Here is a 21,266-nt window from a genome sequence, read left to right on the forward strand (position 1 = left end):
ATGTACGTGTATTTTCTTATGAAGAACTTAAAGCATTTTTATAGTAGTTATTCCCATTTGTCATAATACTTTCCTCTTGACTTTACAGGTGGAATAATTGAGTGTGAGAAATTAAGTGACAAGGTCACACAATAAATAACAGAGGCCAAACCAGATTTGGGGCTTTCTTACTCTTCTCTTCGTTCCTTCACAGATTGCTCGGTATAGAAGTTAAGCACATTGATCTGAAGGAGCCTGGAATTGAAGATGAGGCTACTTCTCAGAGAAATACTTTGACTGAACAATATAAGGGGGGCAATTATTTGTTCTGGTTGGACAATCACTTCCTATTAGGCTAATGAATAAATGAGAAAAAAATTTTCACTGGAGAATCAAATTCAAATTAATAGACTTTGAAAAGAAAATAACTTTTTATGGAAAGTTTTAAAATTATGCAATTATTTCATTTCATTTGCAAGAATAGAAATTATACAGTGCTCAAAGGATTTTTAAAAATTTTCAATAAAGGATAAAAACTGGCTTCTTTACAAGTGCTAGAGAAGAACTTAAATTTTTTTAGGGCTGGATGAACTTAAACTAAATGTTTAATAGGGACTATTTTTCCAATCTTTTTTATTAGCGGATGTCAATGAAGATACATTTGTGTGTTTGATGCTAATTTTTCTGTAACTTAGAATGGTGACTTATTTATAAACAGAGAAATTTACATTTGTGAGTGCTTAATATCTAAATTTTAAAATAGGAAAAGGAATATCACTTCACTTTAAAAATGCCAATCTAGTTTTTTATAGGCTTGTGAATTGTTTAATGCTTTGGAACTAACTATTTTCTCATTGAAAGAAAGATTTTATGCAGATTCTATTTGGGAAGCTGACTCCCATTCTCCATCATTTCTGGTAGGAAAGATTACTCCATTCAGCTACCTTCAGTCTCTAACTAAATTCCTACAAACATTTCTATTGAAATTAGCAGTTTGATGGAAAGATATCACAGTTTTCTTACAATTTTGTGGCCACATATATATAACCTTCAAAATCAAGCTAGAAATGTGTGTGTGGATGCATGGGTGTTTGTGTCAAACATTTATGGAATGTCTAGGTTCAACTGGCTGTTATGTAAGTGTTTTCACCTACTACCCTTTGTCATTCTTAAAACAACCCTACCAGTAGATACTATTTTCTCCATTTCACAGTTGAAAAAAAAAACAGTCTATCTCCCAAACACTTTATGGTTAATATGTGATGGAATCAATATTTAATCATAGGGCAGCCCTTGTTCTGCTAAATAAAAATATTAAAATGTTAGGAAATTAACTATCTTGGATTTTTAAAATCTTACATTGTTGCATCTTGAGGCAAGAATTTCTCCACCATTCTTCTACTTTATATAATACGTTTATATATTATTTTCTTATAGGTTTATACCCTAAGTATAGCCTCATTTATTCAAAAGAAGATATGTCTGATTGGCTAGCACTCACATTGTTTTTCAGCTTCCCCAATGACAATGTCCAACATGTAAGAAAGAAAAAAGTTTTATTTTGTTCATCTGTCCATCTATCCATCTTCCCATCAAATATTTGTGGAACACCTGTCATGTACCAAGCACTGTACTAGGCACAGTACTTTAAAGCAGTGATGACATGATTTGGTGCAAAGTCCAATACAGATCACATTTTGTTTTATTGTTCAGAGTGAAAACACCTTGATTGCTTTCTGAGGAAAAGCCATTTATATGTGGCAGTATAATATAAGAAGGTATTTGCATGTGTGTGAGTGTTTTCTTGATGCTATTTCTCCCTCCTTCTTTCTTCTCAACCCTCACTTCCCATCTTAAGATGGCAGCCAAGTATCAACCTCCTTTGTTCAGCAGGGTTTTTTGGTTGCCTAAAGTGCCTGGCTTTTGTTTTCTGAAAAATCTGAGCTTCCAAAGGGCTGAGAGTTGTTGGATAGGATTAGAAGCAGTGAGAGAGATAGGAGGGGTTTCCTGAGGCCATCTCCCACAGAGTATTTTGCAGAGGGAGCATGACTTCTGGTGGGATAAGTGGAAAGGGAGGAAACAGCTGTCGTGTTTCTGGGAAGCTACACCTGAGGCATCTAGACTCCCAGCTATGATAGAAAGTCCCCAGTCCTATGACGTAGTAGATCCTCTGGAACTCAGGGAACTTGGGAGACTTTGGAAAAGTGACTGTCTCATCTTCCTCTTTCTTTGTTGTGTTCCAGTATCTTGAACATGGAGTATAACAGCTACTCAATAAACATTGGGTCAATAAATGAGTCAACGAATGAATTATACCATAAACTCGGAAAGTGGATAGCTCAACAGTAGCTGATATGGCATGGGACGCTCTTTACAAAACCCCTGAGAATTTTCTACTAAACGCTCTGCTCTTTACAAAACCCGGAGACCATTGCAAAAACTGGATACATGAGGTGGGAGGGTGGGAATGTAATGATGACTGAAATTAGATTGTCCACAAAGCCAGTAGGATGTTCACTTAGAGATAAACCTAACTTAATGTAATGATGACAAAGTCATAGGCACTTCTTACTCAAGTTTTTTAATAAGATTCAAATCCTTAGCTCATAGTCTAAAGATTTAGCATGCCTACTTAATTTCATACAATTATATCCATTAAAATAAAATTTTAAAATATGCATTTTACCCACCAAAGTTTACAATCTGGGCATTTTTGAGAAATAACATTTTTAAGTCTGTCATTCTCAATTAGATTGAGAACCATATCCCAAAGTTCTGCCATCCAAGAAGCAGGTGCATTTGTGTGTATGTGAATGGGAAATTATTATATTAGCAAACCATTGTGAAGTTCATCATCCAAAGGTTCTACTGTACCTCTTAATACTTTGATGTAAAATTATTACCCATGCCCATCCCTTCCTAGAATCCACTCTTCATTCCACCCTCAGCCTTTCATCCTCCTCCTTTAGCCTCAGTTTGTCTTTTCTTGACAAAATACCCTGGCAGACATAATTGTAATATATCATTAGGGTCTAAAGAGTGAGAGAGAATAAAGGGTAGCATTTGAAATGAGAACTCAGGGGTTAGACCGACTGTTGGATTGCTGCTCTCTTGTGTTGCCCCATGTCCTTAGTTAATCATATGGTTGTTTCTATTTCTACTTAGGTGTTGGTCTATGCTTCTTTGGCTAAGGAGACTTGGTCATTTTTTGCTCACACCAAGTAAATCATTTTGAATCCAATTTCCTGAGCCCTGATTTCCAGTTTTATTTTAATCTTTACAGTCAGAGGGGAAAATGGGGCAAGATGGAGGAGGGGACTGAAATATATTAAGCACATAATCTTGTCCAGTAACTCTGTGGTTGACTTTTTACCTATATTATTTTATTCCATCTTAACCTGTATTTGCCATAATGTTCTAATCTGTAGAAGAGACATAATGTTAGAGGTTTGCAATAATTAACCAACTGTAGCTCAGTTTCCCCTGATATGCATTGGGGAAAGGCCACCCCATCCCCCATAAGCCTACGTGTCCAAGGGTACAGCACTTCCCCACAGGTTAAATAAAGAAACCACATAGAGATGGGAGTAAAGGGAAATGAAACCTTCCCTACCTACATATGGAGGGAGATAAAATTCCTACAGAACAAAGAAACATCTGCTCCTGCAGCGTTCCAAAAAACCCTGACTCCCTAACCCACTATCGTCTAGTCACTGTCAGGAAGAAGTTACACCTCTAGGGCTTCCTATCGGTCCCTGCACTTCACGCGGACCCTCAACCCCCTCCACCATCTATCATTTCGCTGCCTAGGAAAGTTCTGTGTAAATTCAAGGTCCCCCCTCTCAGGAGTGGGCTGAAGTCTCTCCTCAGACCCCCACCATGCTGGTGGGGGGACTGAAGTCTGTTCTTCAGACACCCTCAATTGGGAGAGCTTCTCAATAAATACTTTTCTTATGGTTAATCAGTCTCCACGTACCAGTAAGAGCCATATTTTCTCCAGCACATAATTATAGTAAATCTATGTTAAGCCCGTAAAGGCGTGCCGGCATGTGGTAAGCACTGTGTAAGTGTTGGTCTCCACCTTCATCTTTGCTCCTCAAGACAGTCCTGCACAGGAAATGGTATTATCCCCACTTAAGGGTTAAAGATGTTAAAGACATTAAAGCTTGAAGAAGGTGAATAATCCAATATAATACTAAGTAGGAGGACTGGCATTCACACCCACGCCTGTGTGAATCCAAAGAAGAGGAAGTTAGAGTTGTTGGCTTTGGGGGTCGTTATTGCAGAACCCCATTGGCCTCGTTTCATGTTGTGAAAAGGTAACCAAGCAAAGCCTGAAGTGGGCACATAGTTCTTCTCTAAATATAATTCCCGGGGTTGTGTAAAAGTACCGTCATTATCTGCCCTCTTTATAGAAGTAACCAAGGTGTCCACTTTTTCTAAACAAGGAAATAGTAGCCAGAAGCTCTTCCTAAGAAACTTAAGGTAGAGTGTGCTCTGGAGTACTCTGTGTCATCGCCCGTGCTCTGTTTTATAAACATCGTTATTGTTGAGCCAGAAAATGCCATTCAAATTATTTTTTGAAAAGACCACACATTTTTCCTTTTAATTTCCTATTTTCTTAATGGCGGGCTTTGTTTTGTTTTTGGATGCATGTTTTGAATCTCAGACTAGTTCAAGTAATTTTCTGTGGCTGAAGAAAGATGCTTGCTGTCAGAACTACAACAGTTAGAACTTCAGCTTTCCTGGCTGGGCTTTTCTTTAGGGAGATGTTAACATAACCATTTAATTGTTGCCAGAACTCACTAGGAGAGGTTTCCAGACATTTTTAAAGTACTGGGATCTGTATTTATTTTTTTGGTTTTTTGTTTTGGTTTGTTTTGTTTTTTCCCCAAAGTATATTTTTACATATAACTTCAGTATATAAAATGGAGCTAATAAAAATGGAGCTGTTTTGTGTAGGTGGGGTTGGAAGGTATAGGGTATGGTCTACTCGGTTTCCTCTTGTCCTCTCCTTGGTCCCTGAAGCTCCTCAAAAGGATTCTGAAATTCCAGGAACACACCTTGAAAGCTACTGTCCTACGGGAAAGAAAGAAAGCCAGCCAAGGAAGGGTTTATGTTCCCTCTGATTAGTTTATGTATTTTAAGTTCTTTAAATTAGCCTCCCCTCTCCACCCTTTTTTTTTTTTTCCTTATTCTTCTGCCTTAGGGATGTTGTCAGAATGGTTTGAAAAATAATGAACATCTAGAGAGTCCTAGGCTTGCTACGAAGTGTTTAGCTTTTAAAATCCCAGCCTAAGGTGCTCAGAGCTATACAGGGTCTCTGTATTTTCCTGAATCTTTGAAACATTTAATGAGATCTGTTTGTTAAATTTTAAAAAGTGTTAGACCTGTTGGGCTACAGATATGAAGCCTGGCTTTATTCAGATGGATGTTAAAGCTATGACAAGATAATTGGTGGTTAAAGGACTTCCTGTTCTTGAAAGCCAAACACGATTTAGGAACAAGAAACAAGAAGCCGATTAGAAATAACTTGGAATCGGGAGTCAGACAGAACCTGAATTCAAGGTGCTTTCTTACTAACTGAGTGGCTGTGCTTAGCATCTCTGAACTCGGCTTTTTTGTGTTTTGTTTTTATTTCTTTCGGCTTTTTTTGCAATGTGGGTCTCATCATATCTGACTCATAGGATGCTCTGAGGATGAAATAAGAAAGTAAACCTGAAAACCCCTAACACAGTGGACATGTAATCAATTGTAGCTCCTTTGCCTGCCTCTCAACTTACTTCATATTTACTCTCTGTATCTGTGCAAGAAACACACCTTTAAGCAATCTCTCCTAGATACTTTATATATATAAAAAAATATATAAAACCTTACAGTTTGTATTTATTTGTTTAAAAATGAAAATTGAGTGCCTCCTGTTTGCTAGCCCTTCTGTTCAATTTTGGAGCTTCCAAGGTTAACAAAACCTGGGCCCTCACCTGACAGGATCAGTAGTCTAGACAAAGAGGCAAACTTGTTATAAAATAGCCAGGGAGGGACTAAAATAGAGAGCTAAACAATCTTTTTCTTCTAGATTATTCTTCAAGGTGTCCTCTTCTTTGTGTTTTCTACTGAGACTTTGATATCAACATGCAATGCCTTTAGAATTCTGAGCATCACATGCAATAATTTGGAACTTAGGACAAAAATAGTATAATGAACTGGTACTCAGAACAAATATAGAAACCTGGATTACACTGCACAGCACTCACATGTCTTCTTCAGTGACCTGTAATTTCACCTTATTTTTTCTGCATCAGAAAATACTAAGATTAAAGTACTTATGTACTTTATACTAAGGTAAGGTTATTCTGACACATTGGAAAAGAGGAGAGAATTAAAAAGAAGGACAGTGGTCTGTTTTATTTATTCTGTCACTACCTTTTTTTGATATTTGTTTCTTACTCTCTTTTAGACTGTTTCTAAAACAGATTTACTTTTTTTCATTTCCTTTATACTCTGATTCCTTGATTTCATCCTCTTGCCTGCAAGTGTGAAGGCTTCTCACACTTGTTCATATTTGTATTTCCAGTAGCTCACGCTAAATATTTATTCAGTGCAAAAATGGCAGTGAAGAGGAAATCAATTAATTAATTAATCTTTAATTAGAGCCCTTGTAATGTGTTTGTAGTCTCATTCCCTTAGAGAATTAAAAATAGTTAACACACCAAATGATTCTCACTGGAGGAATAATTGAAACAATTGCAAGTATTTGATGAGAAGATTCGAGACTACCTAAGTAAATTCTTTTTTTCATTACATAAAGATATCAGAATCTCTTGCCTCCTGACTCTGACTTCTCTGCTCAGCATCCATCTTGGTGTACTATGTAAAGAGCCTCAGAATGTCTTTTCTATGCTGAGGCTGGGCTAAAGCTTCAGGTCTTTCTCAGGCTCCATAGCTGATTTTTTGTCTCTAAGGCAGGTCTAATGTAGTTTGAGGGGTTTTGTTTTGTTTTGTTTTGTTTAAGTTATCCGGGGCTGGGGATTGAATCCGGGACTTCGTATGTAGAAAGCCAACAGTCAACCATTGAGCCACATCAGTTTCCCTGAGTTGGTTTTTTTTGTTTTTTGCTTGCATGTTTTTTCAGGAAGCACTGGGACCACTGTGTGGGAGGCAGGCTCTGAACCACTTGAGCCACATCCATCCCCAGTTTGAGGTTCTTGATCCTTGTTCAGTTATTGTATGTGAGTCCCTGCTGCTTTGTTCCCAAGTCTTTTTAGGTTGCGTTCCCAATCCTTGCTTGCATGAGATGATTCTTTGGGTATCTCCCTTGCCTTCCTACATGTGTGGTGTCCACCTACTCTGACCCACTCTAGCAACCCAGTTCTGGGCACACGGCCTTTCCCAAGACTGGAAATAATGTAGGTTCCTCACATGGACTGCATGGAATTTTTGTTCTAGTTCTCCTTGCCATTCTGAATTGACTCCTCAGAATATTTGGCTCTGTTCCTCATTTAATGGGCCTAATAGCAGAATTCTACCAGACAGATAATTATCAAACATTTTGTTACTGGCGAGAAAAATCTAGTGGAGATGATGGATTCCATTAACGAGTCACCTTGTTTGGGCTGAACAGCGTGGTTGTGAGGTCCGTGTGGATAGAAAGCTGGGCTGGGTAGTGAGTTCTTGGAGGCCAGAGGCCAAGCCTTTTATGTTCTGTGCTTTTCCTGGCCAGCCCAGAGTCCAGCTCTGATAAGCACTCAATAAATACTTGTTGGCTGTGTAGATATTTTAAACTAGGATAAAAACTTAGGAGGTTAAGGGTTTTTTTCTCCTTAAAGAATGACTTAAAGAAAGTTAGTTTGCATCTAATTATATTGCCTTTTCTTCCTAAAACTTACCTGCTACTGAAAGTTGATGATATCAGAAACAATGGTGAAATACTGAGGAGCACATTCTTCAATGTTCACATGTTCTGCAGTCTTCTTACTGACAATTTGCTCAGCTGAGCCTTCTCTGACTGTTCAGCATTTCTAATCTCTGCTGAAGTTATCAAAAAGCTGTCAGGTGGTATTGATGTCTCAATATCACTTATTCTTCATAAATCAGATTGCCATCACATACAGATCTTCCTGTGTATTCAGGTGGCAGCAGCCCATGAAGACTTACAGTCATTCGGATGGACAGCAATAGAGAAAGCAAAGGACTTCACTCTCTTTCCCCAAATAGGTGGTCCCTCAAGAATCAAATAGTTAGGCATTTAATATAGACCAGTTTCTCAGCCTTAGAACTAATGATGTTTTATGCCAGAAAATTCTTCGTTTGGGAGGTTTTCCTGTGCATTGTAGGATGTTTTCCAGCATCTCTGGCCTCTCTCCACTAGATGCCAGTAGCATACACACCCTACCCCCTAGTCATGACATTCAAAAATGTCTCCAGACATTACCAAATGTCCCCTGGGAGGCAAAATTGGCCCTTGCAGAGGGCTTTGTTTAAAAATACCAGAGTTGAACTGATTATCAAACACCAGAAAGTAATACCATCAGAAGATGACGTAGTAATTTTCTGTCCTTGGCAAAAGCATAAGGTCAGGTCTTATGGATTGGTGAGTGAATCTCCAAGCTTCTCCACAGTGTATACCAGTCAGAATCTCAGCGTGGTCTTTAACTTCCCCATCCCAATCCATCCCTTGTAATACCTATTCCTGTTTGTAAATGCCTCTTTTGCTTTCTTGTATTGATAAGGCTAAGATGTTAACATAAGGTCCCATGGTCTAAAATCAACAAACCCACATTTCTTGCAGGTTTGCTGTGTGGCAGCCTCCCTGCTAATGTGTACATTAACTAACTAAAGCCTCTCAACAACTGCGAGAGAGAAGTTTTCTATTCCTATTTCACCAGCGAGGAAACAGAAGTACAAAGTCATACAGCTAAGTGGCAGATTTTGGGAGAGTAAGCAGGCCTTTTCTGACTTTGTTAAAATGATTTTTTTTTACCCTATTGTTCAAATCTAATCAATATCTACTTGAAATTTAATCACTCTCTACTTGAAAACTTAGTATCTACTTGAAAGCGGGGAACTCCTGACTTGTGAATAAGAATCATGTTAGGACAAGTATAAATGCTTAAAGCCCTCAGACATCATCAGACTGTGACCACCTTGAGGACATATTCTGTCATTCAACAAGTATGTGTTGGGGTGCCAGGGCCTCAGTACATCAGTCAAGACAGACAAGGCCCCTGCCCTTATGGAACGTATATTCTATAGGATAAACATCCCATAAACAAGGAAACAAATGAATAAACAAGATAAGTATAGCTTGTGATCAGGGCTGTGAAGGAAATGAATAGCAAGAGGAGATGAAGAATAATTGGGGGCAGGGGAGCATCTTTACCGCTGTACAGTGGTCAGGGAAGCTGTATTTCATCCTGACACCTTCCACAGCACTTGAACACATTGCATTTCCTTTCAAATGTGTCAGTTTCCCTCCTCGAGTGCCCGGCACAGGGCAGGTACTCCTAAGTCTTGGGGATATGAAAAGACAATGCTGTTTTGTTTGTAACCTCAGAGTCTAAGATCTTTTAGTAAGTGTATTAGTTTCCTGTTGCTGCTATAACAAATCACCTCAACTTAGTGATTTAAAACAATACAAATTTATTATCTTATGGTTCTGAAGATCAGAAGACCTAAAATAAAGGTAATGGCAGGACTGCATTAAATCTTTTGCCTTATCTGGCTTCTGTGGACCAGGTGAATTCCTTGGCTTGTGGCCTCATCTTTCTTCTTCAAAGCCAACATCTTTGAATCTCTCTCTCTGATTCAGCTCTTCCTACTTCCATCTTAAAACATAAATGACAATCCACACTTAGTAACAGTACCCCAATATGTGTTCATCAACTGTAACAAATGAAGGATGTTGTTAATGTAGGAAAGTGTGGGAGGGGTTTTATGTAATCTATATATCTTTTAAAAAAAATTTTAAGTATGTATTTTTTAAAGGCCCATTTTGATTATACTTGGCCCACCTGGGTAGTCCAGGATAATCTCCTCATCTCAAAATCTTTAACTTAATCACATCTACAAAATCCCTTTTTCCATATAAGTTCAAGGTCACATATTCACAGGTTCCAGAGGTTAGAACACCTTTGAGGGGGCCATTAACATGGGGGAAAAAATGTTAATTTTTCCCCATACCCATTTGATTTTACAGATGAAAAACCCAGGAAGTTAAATGAATTACCTAAAATCATGCACTTGCTAACATGTTAATGCCATCTAAGTAGATCATCTCTATTCTTTCTCTGTCCAAACTCTGTTCTTTTTAACACTCCCCACAATTTACATTGTTTGTTTTGTTATTTGTTCCATTTGGTTATTTGTTCTGTTTAGTTATTGCCACAAGGGCAGGAAGTCATATCACTTTTATTCACCAAGTTATGGCCATCACACAGTCCTGTACTTGAAACCCAGTGTGCACATCAATAAAACTTTTTCAAATGAAAGAATGAATATTCTGTTCTGTGCGGGAATAAATATAACACAATCTCTTATGGATTATTCTGTCTTCTAACAGTTTAAAAACTCTTAGCTATTTTAAACAGCAAAGGGAAAAGTGACTGCAATGTTGGCCCATAATTTGAGTTGATAAAAGTATGAACCCACACCTGGCATGACATTCTCTCCTTCTCTGCTAGTGCTGGTATGCCAGGAGGCACTGTGAATTTGAACACAGTATTCTATTTTTGGAACTCTGGTGTACACTGTTTTATATGTTGACATTTTGTTAGCATCAACAATCTTTTGGGAGAGCCTTTGATGCCTTACTTCATTATTTCAATCCACGATTAGAGGAGGAAGGAAGGCAGAAAACCTAACCAAATGCTGTATTACTGCATTAATTTTCTTCGATTAGGCCTTAGAGAAGTAACAAAGGAAGAAAAATCTCTCATTCGTAACCGAACCAGGCATGTGACACTTTTGTTTTTTCTTTTTTAGGAGGTACCAGGGATTGATCTTGGGACCTTGTACTTGCAAAATAGGCACTCAACCACTGAACTACACCCATTCCACCATGTGACACTTTTATGGGTTTACTTAATAAGTTGCATGGAACTTAAATGAGAAAAAAAAAATCAGAAAAGTATATATTATCACCATCAGAGAATGAATTCCTAGAAACTTTAAATGAAAGCACCTTATGCTAAACAGCTATGTGAAGAAAAGCTAAACAAACATGACACCTGTTATCATGGATGACAAATTATATTTATATTTTGGAGGTCCTTTGAAGGTTTCATATTTTCCTTAATCCTGCCTAATGAAGACACTATTCAAGTATGTTTTACATCTGAGATTCTTTTCTCTTGGGAGGATATTATATCTGCCATTCCAGGTACTATTGAAACAATAAGAAGATATGAAGCCAATGGGAGATCTCGTCTCTTCTAACATTGCTTTTCAGATCCAAGATTCTTAACCCCACTTGTAATGTATTTACTTTGGTTCTAGTGGCCAAGGATGTCAATATTCTTTTTGATGAATTAGAAGCTGTCAATAGTCCTTGCAAAGATGATGATTCTCTCCTTCACCCTGGAAACCTGACCAGTACTTCAGATGATGCTAGCAGATTGGAAGCAGGAGGAGAGGTAAGAGTGTGTAACTTTTAAGAAATAGAACCCTTGATCAAATTGGGAACCTGTGAAGCATGTTCCAATGAACTGCTTAAAATCATAATCTCATGGTTCCTTGAAAACATAGTTAGGTTTTATATTCTTTTGGAATCCCCCAGGATTTAGCACATTTCGAGGATCCTAAATCAACCTCTATTAAAAACAAACTTTCACAGTGGGTCATCACTGCCCTTCTTACACCTAAAGACATTTCATTTAAACAAAGGAAGGTTCTTAAAACCACCCATCACCTTAACATCAACATTCTCGGTGAAACTAACTAGAAAAATGTGTGCTTTACAAGGATGAACTTCCTTGTTTAAATCTTCCAGTACATAGAACAGTGATGTCAAATGGACTGACCCTCAGTATATAGATTATATTGTCTGAAGCCCTGCTGAGTATCCATTTGCCTCACTGCAGTTGCTGTGTAAAGAGACCCATTGTTCTTATATCATTTTGGAGGGGAAGAATTTTGTTAGAAGCATTTACCATTGCTCATATTTGTCTCAATGGAGTTTAATATCACCTCGTACATGTACCAGGTATTGGTAATAGGAACACCATAAAAATAATTTATTTATTGCATGTTCTTACTCTTTTTATTACTCAGGAACCAAATAACCATTGAAGGAATGATATTTTTGAACAGGAAAGCTTATTTTTTACCAGCTTCCCAGACTTCTCCCCCAAAATATCATGTTTTGGGGGGTTTTTTTCTTGTGTTTTTAAGGAAAAAACTAATTCTCCCATCTCTTCACATAGATGTTTTGGATGCCATAATAATAGCATGGAGGGGGACTTTGGAAGTGACCTCAGAGAGCAACTAGTCCCAACCGCCTTAATTTACAGATGTGGAAATATAACAGGGTTTTGCCAAAGGCAGCACAGCTAAGTCTGCGCGATGAGCCAGGCCTCCTCCTCCAACCTTGGCTGAGCCCTATTTTCCTAGGCAGGAGCTGATATGCTCAATTCACAGAATGATTTTATTGTTTGGTAAATATTAAGAAAGTATTCATTCAGGTAGACCCCTGAATGCCTCTTAATGCAAAAGCCAAAAAAAAGAGTAGGCAATAGGGTCCTCTGTTGAATACACTTGCACCAGCGCATGGTCCCTGGCCGCTTCCATCCTTCCTGACTGAGATTTGCCTTTTTGGATGAGGTGGCATGCATGACACTTGTGCAAGAATGTCATTGTAAACAGTCACCTTGAAGGATTGGCATGTTTGCCTTCGTCCTACTATTATTTGGAAACCAATGTATTCTGTGGCCTAGAGAAAGGGTTCATCTCCCATTTCTATTCAGCTAGGTTTACAGATGTGCTTTTGCAACTTATCAGCCTAGGAAACCTGGATCCAGCTTGACCAGCCCATATGTGCCTGTTTTTTTCAGTGTTGTAGGAAATTACAACAAGCCTAAGAAGTCAGGACAAAAATGCAACCCTCTTTTGTTCTTTAGTTTTTTACATATGTAGTATTTGGTCATTTCAAAATAATATTTGTTATACCTATGTAACTTATAAAACATAATAAAAAATAAAATAAACAACTTGAACCACCATCCAGCTTATGAACTATTTTCAAATTATGGTATTTTTCATATTATTGTGGCAGCTCTAATTGTTTCTTAATGGAATGGGAATATTCAAATGAATTCAAGTAGAAATGGTAAGTATTGTTTTGTGAAACTCTTGTCTCAAGTATTGTGTGTGTGTGTGTGTGTATATATCATATATGTATATATATGATCTATGTATATATATGATCTATGTATGTATACACACACACACACATAGATCACAAGTAAAATGTTTTTCTTAATGGGGACAAGACTTTTGAGAAACAATGAACATAGAATATTACCCAAACTATTAAAGCTCCTCCTCGCAGTTCCATACCTCTACTCTAACATTACTCACCTGAGGCTCAGTTTTATGTATGACTTAAGCTGGTCCCTTTCTCTTTGTATGCAGACAATGCCGGAAAAACACAAATCAAATGGACTTTACTTTAGAGATGGGAAATGTCGAATTGACTACATTCTTGTGTATAGAAAATCCAACCCCCAGACCGAAAAGAGAGAAGTATTTGAAAGAAATATCAGAGCAGAAGGATTACATATGGAGAAAGAGGTAAATAGTTTGCTTGAATTAGAAAAAAAATACAAATATACATCTATTCATATCAAGAGGCAATAAAAAATAAGTAATTAGTTAACATTTCATTTGGTCAGGCTTGCTTGGGAAATGTTCCAGCAATTAGACTTTCACAGCACATTTGCCTTTGAGAGAGCATTCTACGACTAAATTGTTCCTCAAGAACCAAAACCTTCTATTCCAATTAAATGGATTGCTTCAAAATGTTGTTATTTACCCAACTTCCTAGGTAGCTGCTTCTCTATCTATATGAATGGAGGTTTCTAATCACATGAATTAAACCTTGGATAGAATACTGTCACCCTGCTCTGCAGGCACTTCTTACTTTTCAGGAAACATAATGAACTTGGACTTCCTTGTACACCAAAAGAGACTGCCCAGCTAATTAGGCCAAAAACAACTGAAACTTAGAAAACAATTCTGGTATTAGACTCTCGGTTGTTTTAATTAGGTTCCTAAGCTCAAGAGTGACCTTACCAGTGTTTTGTTCTATCCCTTCCCATCTTTGCATGCGGCGAGTAAGGAAGGTCCAAGGGACTCAGCTACACCTCTGATAATAATTCATGTTGGCGTCATTGTGTACCCAGAAACACCATGTGTATTTGTCGAAGTTGGCCTTGTGAACTGAATTGCATAGCTCTTCTCAGATTTTTTCTCACCATTGTGCAAAGCATCTGCTTTTCATTGTGATTAAGAAGAAAAGATTGCCAGTTAGAGATATCTATGGTTCTGCTACTCCAGGTTGAGGGGCTAGATCATTGCAGCCAGGTGTTTCTTTGTACAGGTCAGGTTGCTTGAAGTGTTCTGGCTCAGTCAAGTAGTCAAGGCATATTATGTCCACATGTGTCCTATTAACCCTGGGACACATCAGATAAATGTGTTGTTATTCCCCAGTCCTGTTAGACTGACCTCAACTCTTGAACATTTATAAGACAGAAGCACTATTTTTTTTCTGGAATGTCTCCAATAACAGAATTAAAAAAACATTGAGATGAGTGTGGTCTCAAGGGTACAGGTTCTCATTATCAGATAAGCAGAACCAGCTTGCTCAAAAGGCCATCACAGTTGGAGATCCTCAGGAGCAACAAACAATTAAATGTGCTGTTTTTTCCACCTTTGTGGAGTTCCAGAAAATCTTTACTACATCCATCGAGTGAATCTGTGCTAAACGTTGGTCTTTAAGTTCTTACTGAGGCTATTTTATAGTCTTTTTTATTAACAGTAAGAGCATTAATATTCTAATAAATAGAATGTCTTTATTCTTAAAAATCATTTGTACAACCTTTATTATTCTAAGTTTCAGAGTTCTTACGTGAAGAAATAAGAGATCTGACTTGCCACATGACCTGAAATAATGAAAGTTCTTCCTCTGATACTTGATAATCTGTCAAAATTTTGATTTCTACCAAAACTAGATAGCTTTGTTCAGTTCATGAAAGGTTTGGATTTTATGCTTCATGAGGCAGTTTAGCATTGTCATTTTTTTGTGTTTAACTGTTCTCTTCATTCCTAGGTATTTTCAATGTCTTTTCATGACTGGTTAGTTAAAACTCAAAAAACCCTAATACTTTTCCAAATACTACACATTGCCAAAGATGTGACAAATCTTCTATTGTGTCTTCTAAAACTTCATCTATACTACAGTATTCCGTTACCAGAATGAGAGTAGGTAGCTTAGGAAGATTATTCTGCCTGTTTTTATATAATCGTGCCATACAGTGCAATGTTCACATGTGTAATAAATGGACTGCTTTTAAGATTATGTTGCATACAAGATAATTTGTTTGGTTACAAATTTTTAAATTTTAATAGCTACATATCTTAGTATCCCATCTACTAAGACAAATACCATATAATGGGTTGGCTTAAAAACATGTGTTTATTGGTTCACAGTTTCAGAGGTCACAGTAGGTATATATTTTAAATTGCACTAGGAAAAAAATAACAGGATAAAGAACAATGTCACCATATGGCAAAATCTCATTAAAATTTCTCTAAACATCTCTTTTTTTCCCCCAAAGTACTTCTCTAGGTAGCAGCCCTCCCATTTCTTTTTCTCCAACAATCCTCCAACTGTCACCAAGTCAGGTCTTTCTTTCTCTGGAATCTTCCCCCCAAACAGCCTTTCCAGCTGCCTGGCTCCAGTTGCATCCTGCCACCCACACCCTTTTCAAAAGTTAATCAATTTAGCTCTTCCTCAGCCTCCAAACTAACACTTTGTGTCCTCCCAGCCTCAGATCAGTGAGAAGAGGGGCCTTTGAAATCTCCTTGCTTAGAAGGCAGTGGGAAATTATAGATAAAGTAAATTAATTTTCCAAGTAATTAAAATGAAATGTTCCCTTGGTTGGCAATAAATCAATCTCTATCTACACTGTGTTATTAGATTTAGAAACCACCTGTGTTGTAAGGATCTTCATATTGGTAGGTGTGGCAAGGATGAGTGACACCAGAGATGTAGGAAAGCCAAGTTTATTAGTACTACAGACTTAGAACAGAGAGGAGAAGCCCACCTCACAGGGTCGCTTGGGGAAACATATCAAGAATTGAACTCAACCAAGCAGGTGAGGAGCAAAGGTTCCAGTGGACCTGGGGACTATACCCTTATCATATCATATGGGTGGAGTTCTAGTGGTTGGTCAGGCAAGAGTGGGGATTGAGGAGTTTGTGTTTGACTTTCACAGGAGACACAAACCCAGGCCGGAAATGGGGAGGAGAGGGAGACGCTGTTTATTTTGTACAAGCAAGTGTCAGGTGTGGTGTCTGAGGATCCCAGCAGCAGGTGTAAGACGCTGAGGCGTTAGCACAGTGCAAAGCCCCCCTATATTGCTAGCAACAGGGTCTGAGGTGCCGACGCATCATGACAGCATGAAACCCTTGTTTTATTTTTAATTCACTACACCATCAGTAGCACCTTTATTTAAATCAATTTTTTGAGCAGCTAAAACAGAGAGACACCTTTAATAGCTATTTCCACTTTCAGAAGTTAAATCAATCTTTTGTAGTACATAAACAAAGACTGTAGTTTAAGGCAGAAAAGAAAAACATGAAAACCGCAGTGAGCTTACAGCGAAATCTTGGACATCTGAAATGATTAGTGCTGAGTGCATTTTATGAGTTAGTAGTATCTTCTTCATTAGCAATGTGTCATGACAGCCTATGATTATAGAAAATATATTTCACAGACTTAGAAGTTCATGATTCCAAACAGATAAAGAAAGGCTCTGTAGTTGAATAGTTTGACAGTAAAACAGTCCTTATCATTTTTAACATTGAATGTTGAGAAATGCAAGTAGGAGAATCTTTTATTTGTGATAAGTGATATAGTCGAAGTTAATCTTTCTTAAAACCTTTACTCCACTCTTGGTTAGTCAGCAGGCAACTGTTTGGTTTTTAATATTCTGTAACTCAGCTTATTAGCCTACAGCAAGCAATGCACAGCAAAGTTCCAAAATAAAGAATGTCCAAGTAATTTGCTTCTTAGTATCTATTTAAAGAAATTCCCCTTCTTAAAGGTAAACTTACACTTATTAATTCCCATTTTCTAGTTTATATCTATCTATCTATCTATCTATCTATCTATCTATCTATCTATGTGGTGTGTGCATGTGTGAGTGTGTGTGTATTATTTTAAATTCAGTATCCACAACTGATCCTTTGGTGCTTATTTTGAGATAATTGTCATCAGTTGGTTTTTCTTTTCCTTCATGAAACTAATCAAATTGTGTCAGACTTGTGAATTGTTTGCAATCTGTGTGTAGCAGTTGTGTTAATGGAGCACCCTCCACCTTTAGAGCCATGCAGAGCAGTGTGAAGATCTGTATCAGTAGAGTCACTATGAAGCAACTATAATTAGATAAATCATACCATTCTGATGATCATTAGTTCATGCAACAAATATTTGTTGTATGCTCACACTGTGGTAGGCACTACTTGAAGCATTAGGAACTCAGCAGTGGACAGAACAGACAAGTCTTGCCTTTTTGGAACTTAGACACAAGATAAATAACTAAACAATATAAAATATCAGTAAGTACTAAGAAGAAAAAATAAATCAGGGAATGTTGGGAGAGACTTATGATTTAATAAAAGTTGGCAAAAGTGGGCTTTTCTTCCAGGGAGCAAGAGCAGTAAGTGCAAAGGCCCTGAGGCAGTTGTGCCTCATGTGTTCATAGAGCAGTGAGGAAGTAAGGATGATTGGAGTCAACTGAGCAAAGAAGAGCATAATGATAAATAACACCAGGGAGTCAAATGGCAGCCAGATGACATCCCCCTAGCAGTTACTGGGGGACTTGCCTGTTCTCTGACTGACATGAGATGCCCTAGAGAGTTCTGAGCAGAGGTATGAAAAGATCTGATTTCTAGTTTATCAGGGTCACTCCGGCTACCTGGTAGGACTAGACTGTGGAAGGGGTAGGGGTGGGCAGGGCAGAAGGAGGAAGACCTATTAGGAGAATTGTTGCAGGAATCCAGGAAAAAGATGATGGCAGTTTGGTCAAACACAGCAGAGGAGATCTTGAGAAGAGTAGAAAATATAGCTGATGGGATGTGTAGACAGGTTGAATGAGGAGTGTAAGAGAGAAGAGTCATAACCCTACTAGGACAATTTGTCAAAAACTGTTTCAATTAGAAGTATCATACTAAGTAAAAAAGATTTAGAATAAATATCAACTCTTGATTTATCATGCAAAGGTTTTCAGCTAAACAACTGGAAGAAAGGAGTTACCACTTACAGAGGTGCAGAGTGGAGCAGATCCTGTTGTAGACCTGTTAAGTTGAAGTGTACTAGTAGAGACAGATGTTGAGTAGGATAGAATAGTCTGGAACTTGGGGAGAGATCTGGGCTAGGGATATGCATTTGGCTGAGATCCCAAAGGAATGGCTACAGATAGAAAAAGAGAGGAAAGTCCAAGGATTGAGCCATGGGGCATGCTAGTGTCACAAAGCCATGGGGATATAAAGAGGAGCCAGTGTAAGGCACTGAGAAGGAACCAACAAGAAGCTAGAAGGAAGCCAGGAAATTTTGATACCTCTAAGAAAGTGTTTCAAGGGGAAGGGAGCCATTGACTATGTCAAATGCCTCTGAGTCAAATCAAAACAGAAAATAATTGCTGGATTTAGCAAGGTGGAGGGTTTTGGTGGGCTTTGGACAAAAGCAGTTTCAGTGGAGAGGTAGGGATAAAACATTATTAAAGTGTGTTCAAAAGAAAGACCAGGATTACTAGAATAAAAATTTAGAAATAGAACAAAAACCATAGGACTGTATAGCACAGTGAACTCTAATATAAACCAAGGACTATGGTTAATAGTACAACTATAAAAATGTTCTTTCATGAATTGTAACAAATGTACCACTAATGCAAGGTGTTAATAAAAGGACAGTATATGGGAACTCTGTATTTTGAGAATGATTTTTCTGTAAACCTACATCTTCTCTAATTAAAACAAAAACATGATCGACCATAAAGAGAGAAAGAGAATGGTGGGAAAATTGGGGAGATAGTGAATATAAATAGCTCTTTTAAGGAGTTTCATTATACAGGAAAGGAGAGTGATGGAGTGATAAATGGAGGAAGAAGTTAAGTAAGGGATTTTTTTTAAGATGGGAGAAGTAACTGCACGTTTTTTGTGCTAATGAAATGATTCATTTGAGAAGGAAATTTGATGTTGTGATAGAGAGAAAGAAGTAGTCTTGGAGTAATATCTGAACCAATAAGACAAGAATTTCCACAGGCTTCTTCCATTGCATGGATCCACCTGCCTACATCTGTGCCCACAGATGCTACTTTCCCCCTGGGGCTAAGAATGTACTGTCCCTGCTCCTAGCTAAGGCCAAGCCTTCACTTTATACACGAGATCTCATTCCTTTGATGCTACTCGAGGACATTGCTCCCAAAAGAGGTAATGAAATATAGTAACTTATAAAAGTAGAAACACAAAAAAAAATTTGTGAAAAGTTTGTTTTAGTTAGAAGTACTAAGAAAACAGAATAAATATCAACCCTGTTTAGTTTGCTATACCATACAAAAGCTTTCATATTTTAAAAAGGTCCTCACACGGTAGACATTTCCACTTGGTAAGTTTTAGAAAATGCATTTATTTTAAAGATATTTCTGTTTACACTCATCTCTCAGAAGGATTGAAAAATCTGACTACAGTAATACACACACACACACACACGCTCAAGCTGGAGCCCAGGAAGTGAACACACAAGAAAGAACACAGAAGAATAGAGATGGCTTCTTTGACAGGGCAGACACCCTGGAGAGAGAGACAGAGCTGTTCACCTGATAGTCTACAGCCGGCCTTGTGGAGAGAGCACAGCAGCTGAGCCTGAAGAGAAATGGAGCCCTGGGAAGAGAAGATTCAGGGAGAGTTTTGCTGCCCCAGAATACAGAAAGGGTGGAGCACATTCCTCAAGGTGGTTAAGGTCAGCATCCCATAGGTCTAAGAGGGGTGCAACTTTCCCTCATGGATTAGGAATGGCCAAGTCACCAACTTACTGTTCTGAGAGGGTTGGGCCTGTATGCCAGAGGTTAGGGAGAATTATGTTGTCTTCACTTCACTGTTCTAGGGGGTTTAAGGCTCTAACCCAAAGATTGGGTAAAGTGTGGGAATCGCCCCAATGCTCTTGGAGGGTGAGGTTTGGAGCTTGGTCACCACCCAGATGTGTGATGAGGGTGGGACCAAGAAAATGGCCACTGGGCAAGCCTGTGGAAAGGGTGGGTCCCCATGTGGCTCCAAGGAGAAGAAACAATGGTCTTAAGAATGACTTTCAGATTTTGACATCTATTGAAGTATGTCCTACAGGTTTACTGAAATGTAGAGGACCCGTGACTCATGTTTCCCTCCCAATTTCAGTTTATTGTGATGAAAATGTGTATCCTTTGTCTGTCCATTTGTGTATTGGGAGCAGATAAATTGTTTTGTATTTTCAGAGGTCTACAACCAAACAGGACTTTTCCCAAGACAACTGTATTTTCTTTAAATCCATTAAGATATGATTTTGTACTTAGTATTGCTATTAAAATAAGGTTTTTTGAATATTGTAATGTCTTTTTGGAGTTCAGAGGGTGGAGTCTAGTAGTTTGGTAATATTTATGAATTCCTAAGATAGATGTTGCATTATGTTTATAAACTAGCCTGTTTGCATATTAGATTGTATTGGATTCAGAGGTTTCAATTTTACTTGATTAAATATTGATTAAGGTTTTGATTGGGACATGTCAGTAGAATGTTGAGTCCCCATCCCCTTGATGGACAGGGACTTACAGATAAAACTAAACAACAGAGTAGAGAGTTAGTTGGAGATTTGATGCTGGAGTTTTTGATGTGGAGCCTGGGAAGTAAAGACACAGAGAAGGAAGATATGAGGGAGTTTTTGAGCTGGAACCCAGGAAGTGAACACACAGGAGAACACAGAGGAATAGAGATGGCTCCTTAGACATGGCAGAAGCCCCAGGGAGAGAGACAGAGCTGTT

General features: G+C 38.1%; 1 protein-coding gene across 3 annotated transcripts in view; it reads left to right on the forward strand.

Annotated features, from left to right (window-relative positions):
• Window positions 1-21,266, forward strand: part of LOC101436104 (anoctamin-4) — a 336,425-nt gene that overhangs the window by 166,718 nt on the left and 148,441 nt on the right. For all 3 annotated transcript variants that reach the window (XM_058308604.1, XM_071219030.1, XM_058308606.1), the window contains 2 exons: window positions 11,473-11,609; window positions 13,606-13,764. In XM_058308604.1, the coding sequence (XP_058164587.1) occupies window positions 11,473-11,609; window positions 13,606-13,764 (296 nt within the window). The remainder of the gene's footprint in view (window positions 1-11,472; window positions 11,610-13,605; window positions 13,765-21,266) is intronic.

Source organism: Dasypus novemcinctus, chromosome 12, assembly GCF_030445035.2.
Source record: "Dasypus novemcinctus isolate mDasNov1 chromosome 12, mDasNov1.1.hap2, whole genome shotgun sequence".
Classification (NCBI taxonomy): domain Eukaryota; kingdom Metazoa; phylum Chordata; class Mammalia; order Cingulata; family Dasypodidae; genus Dasypus; species Dasypus novemcinctus.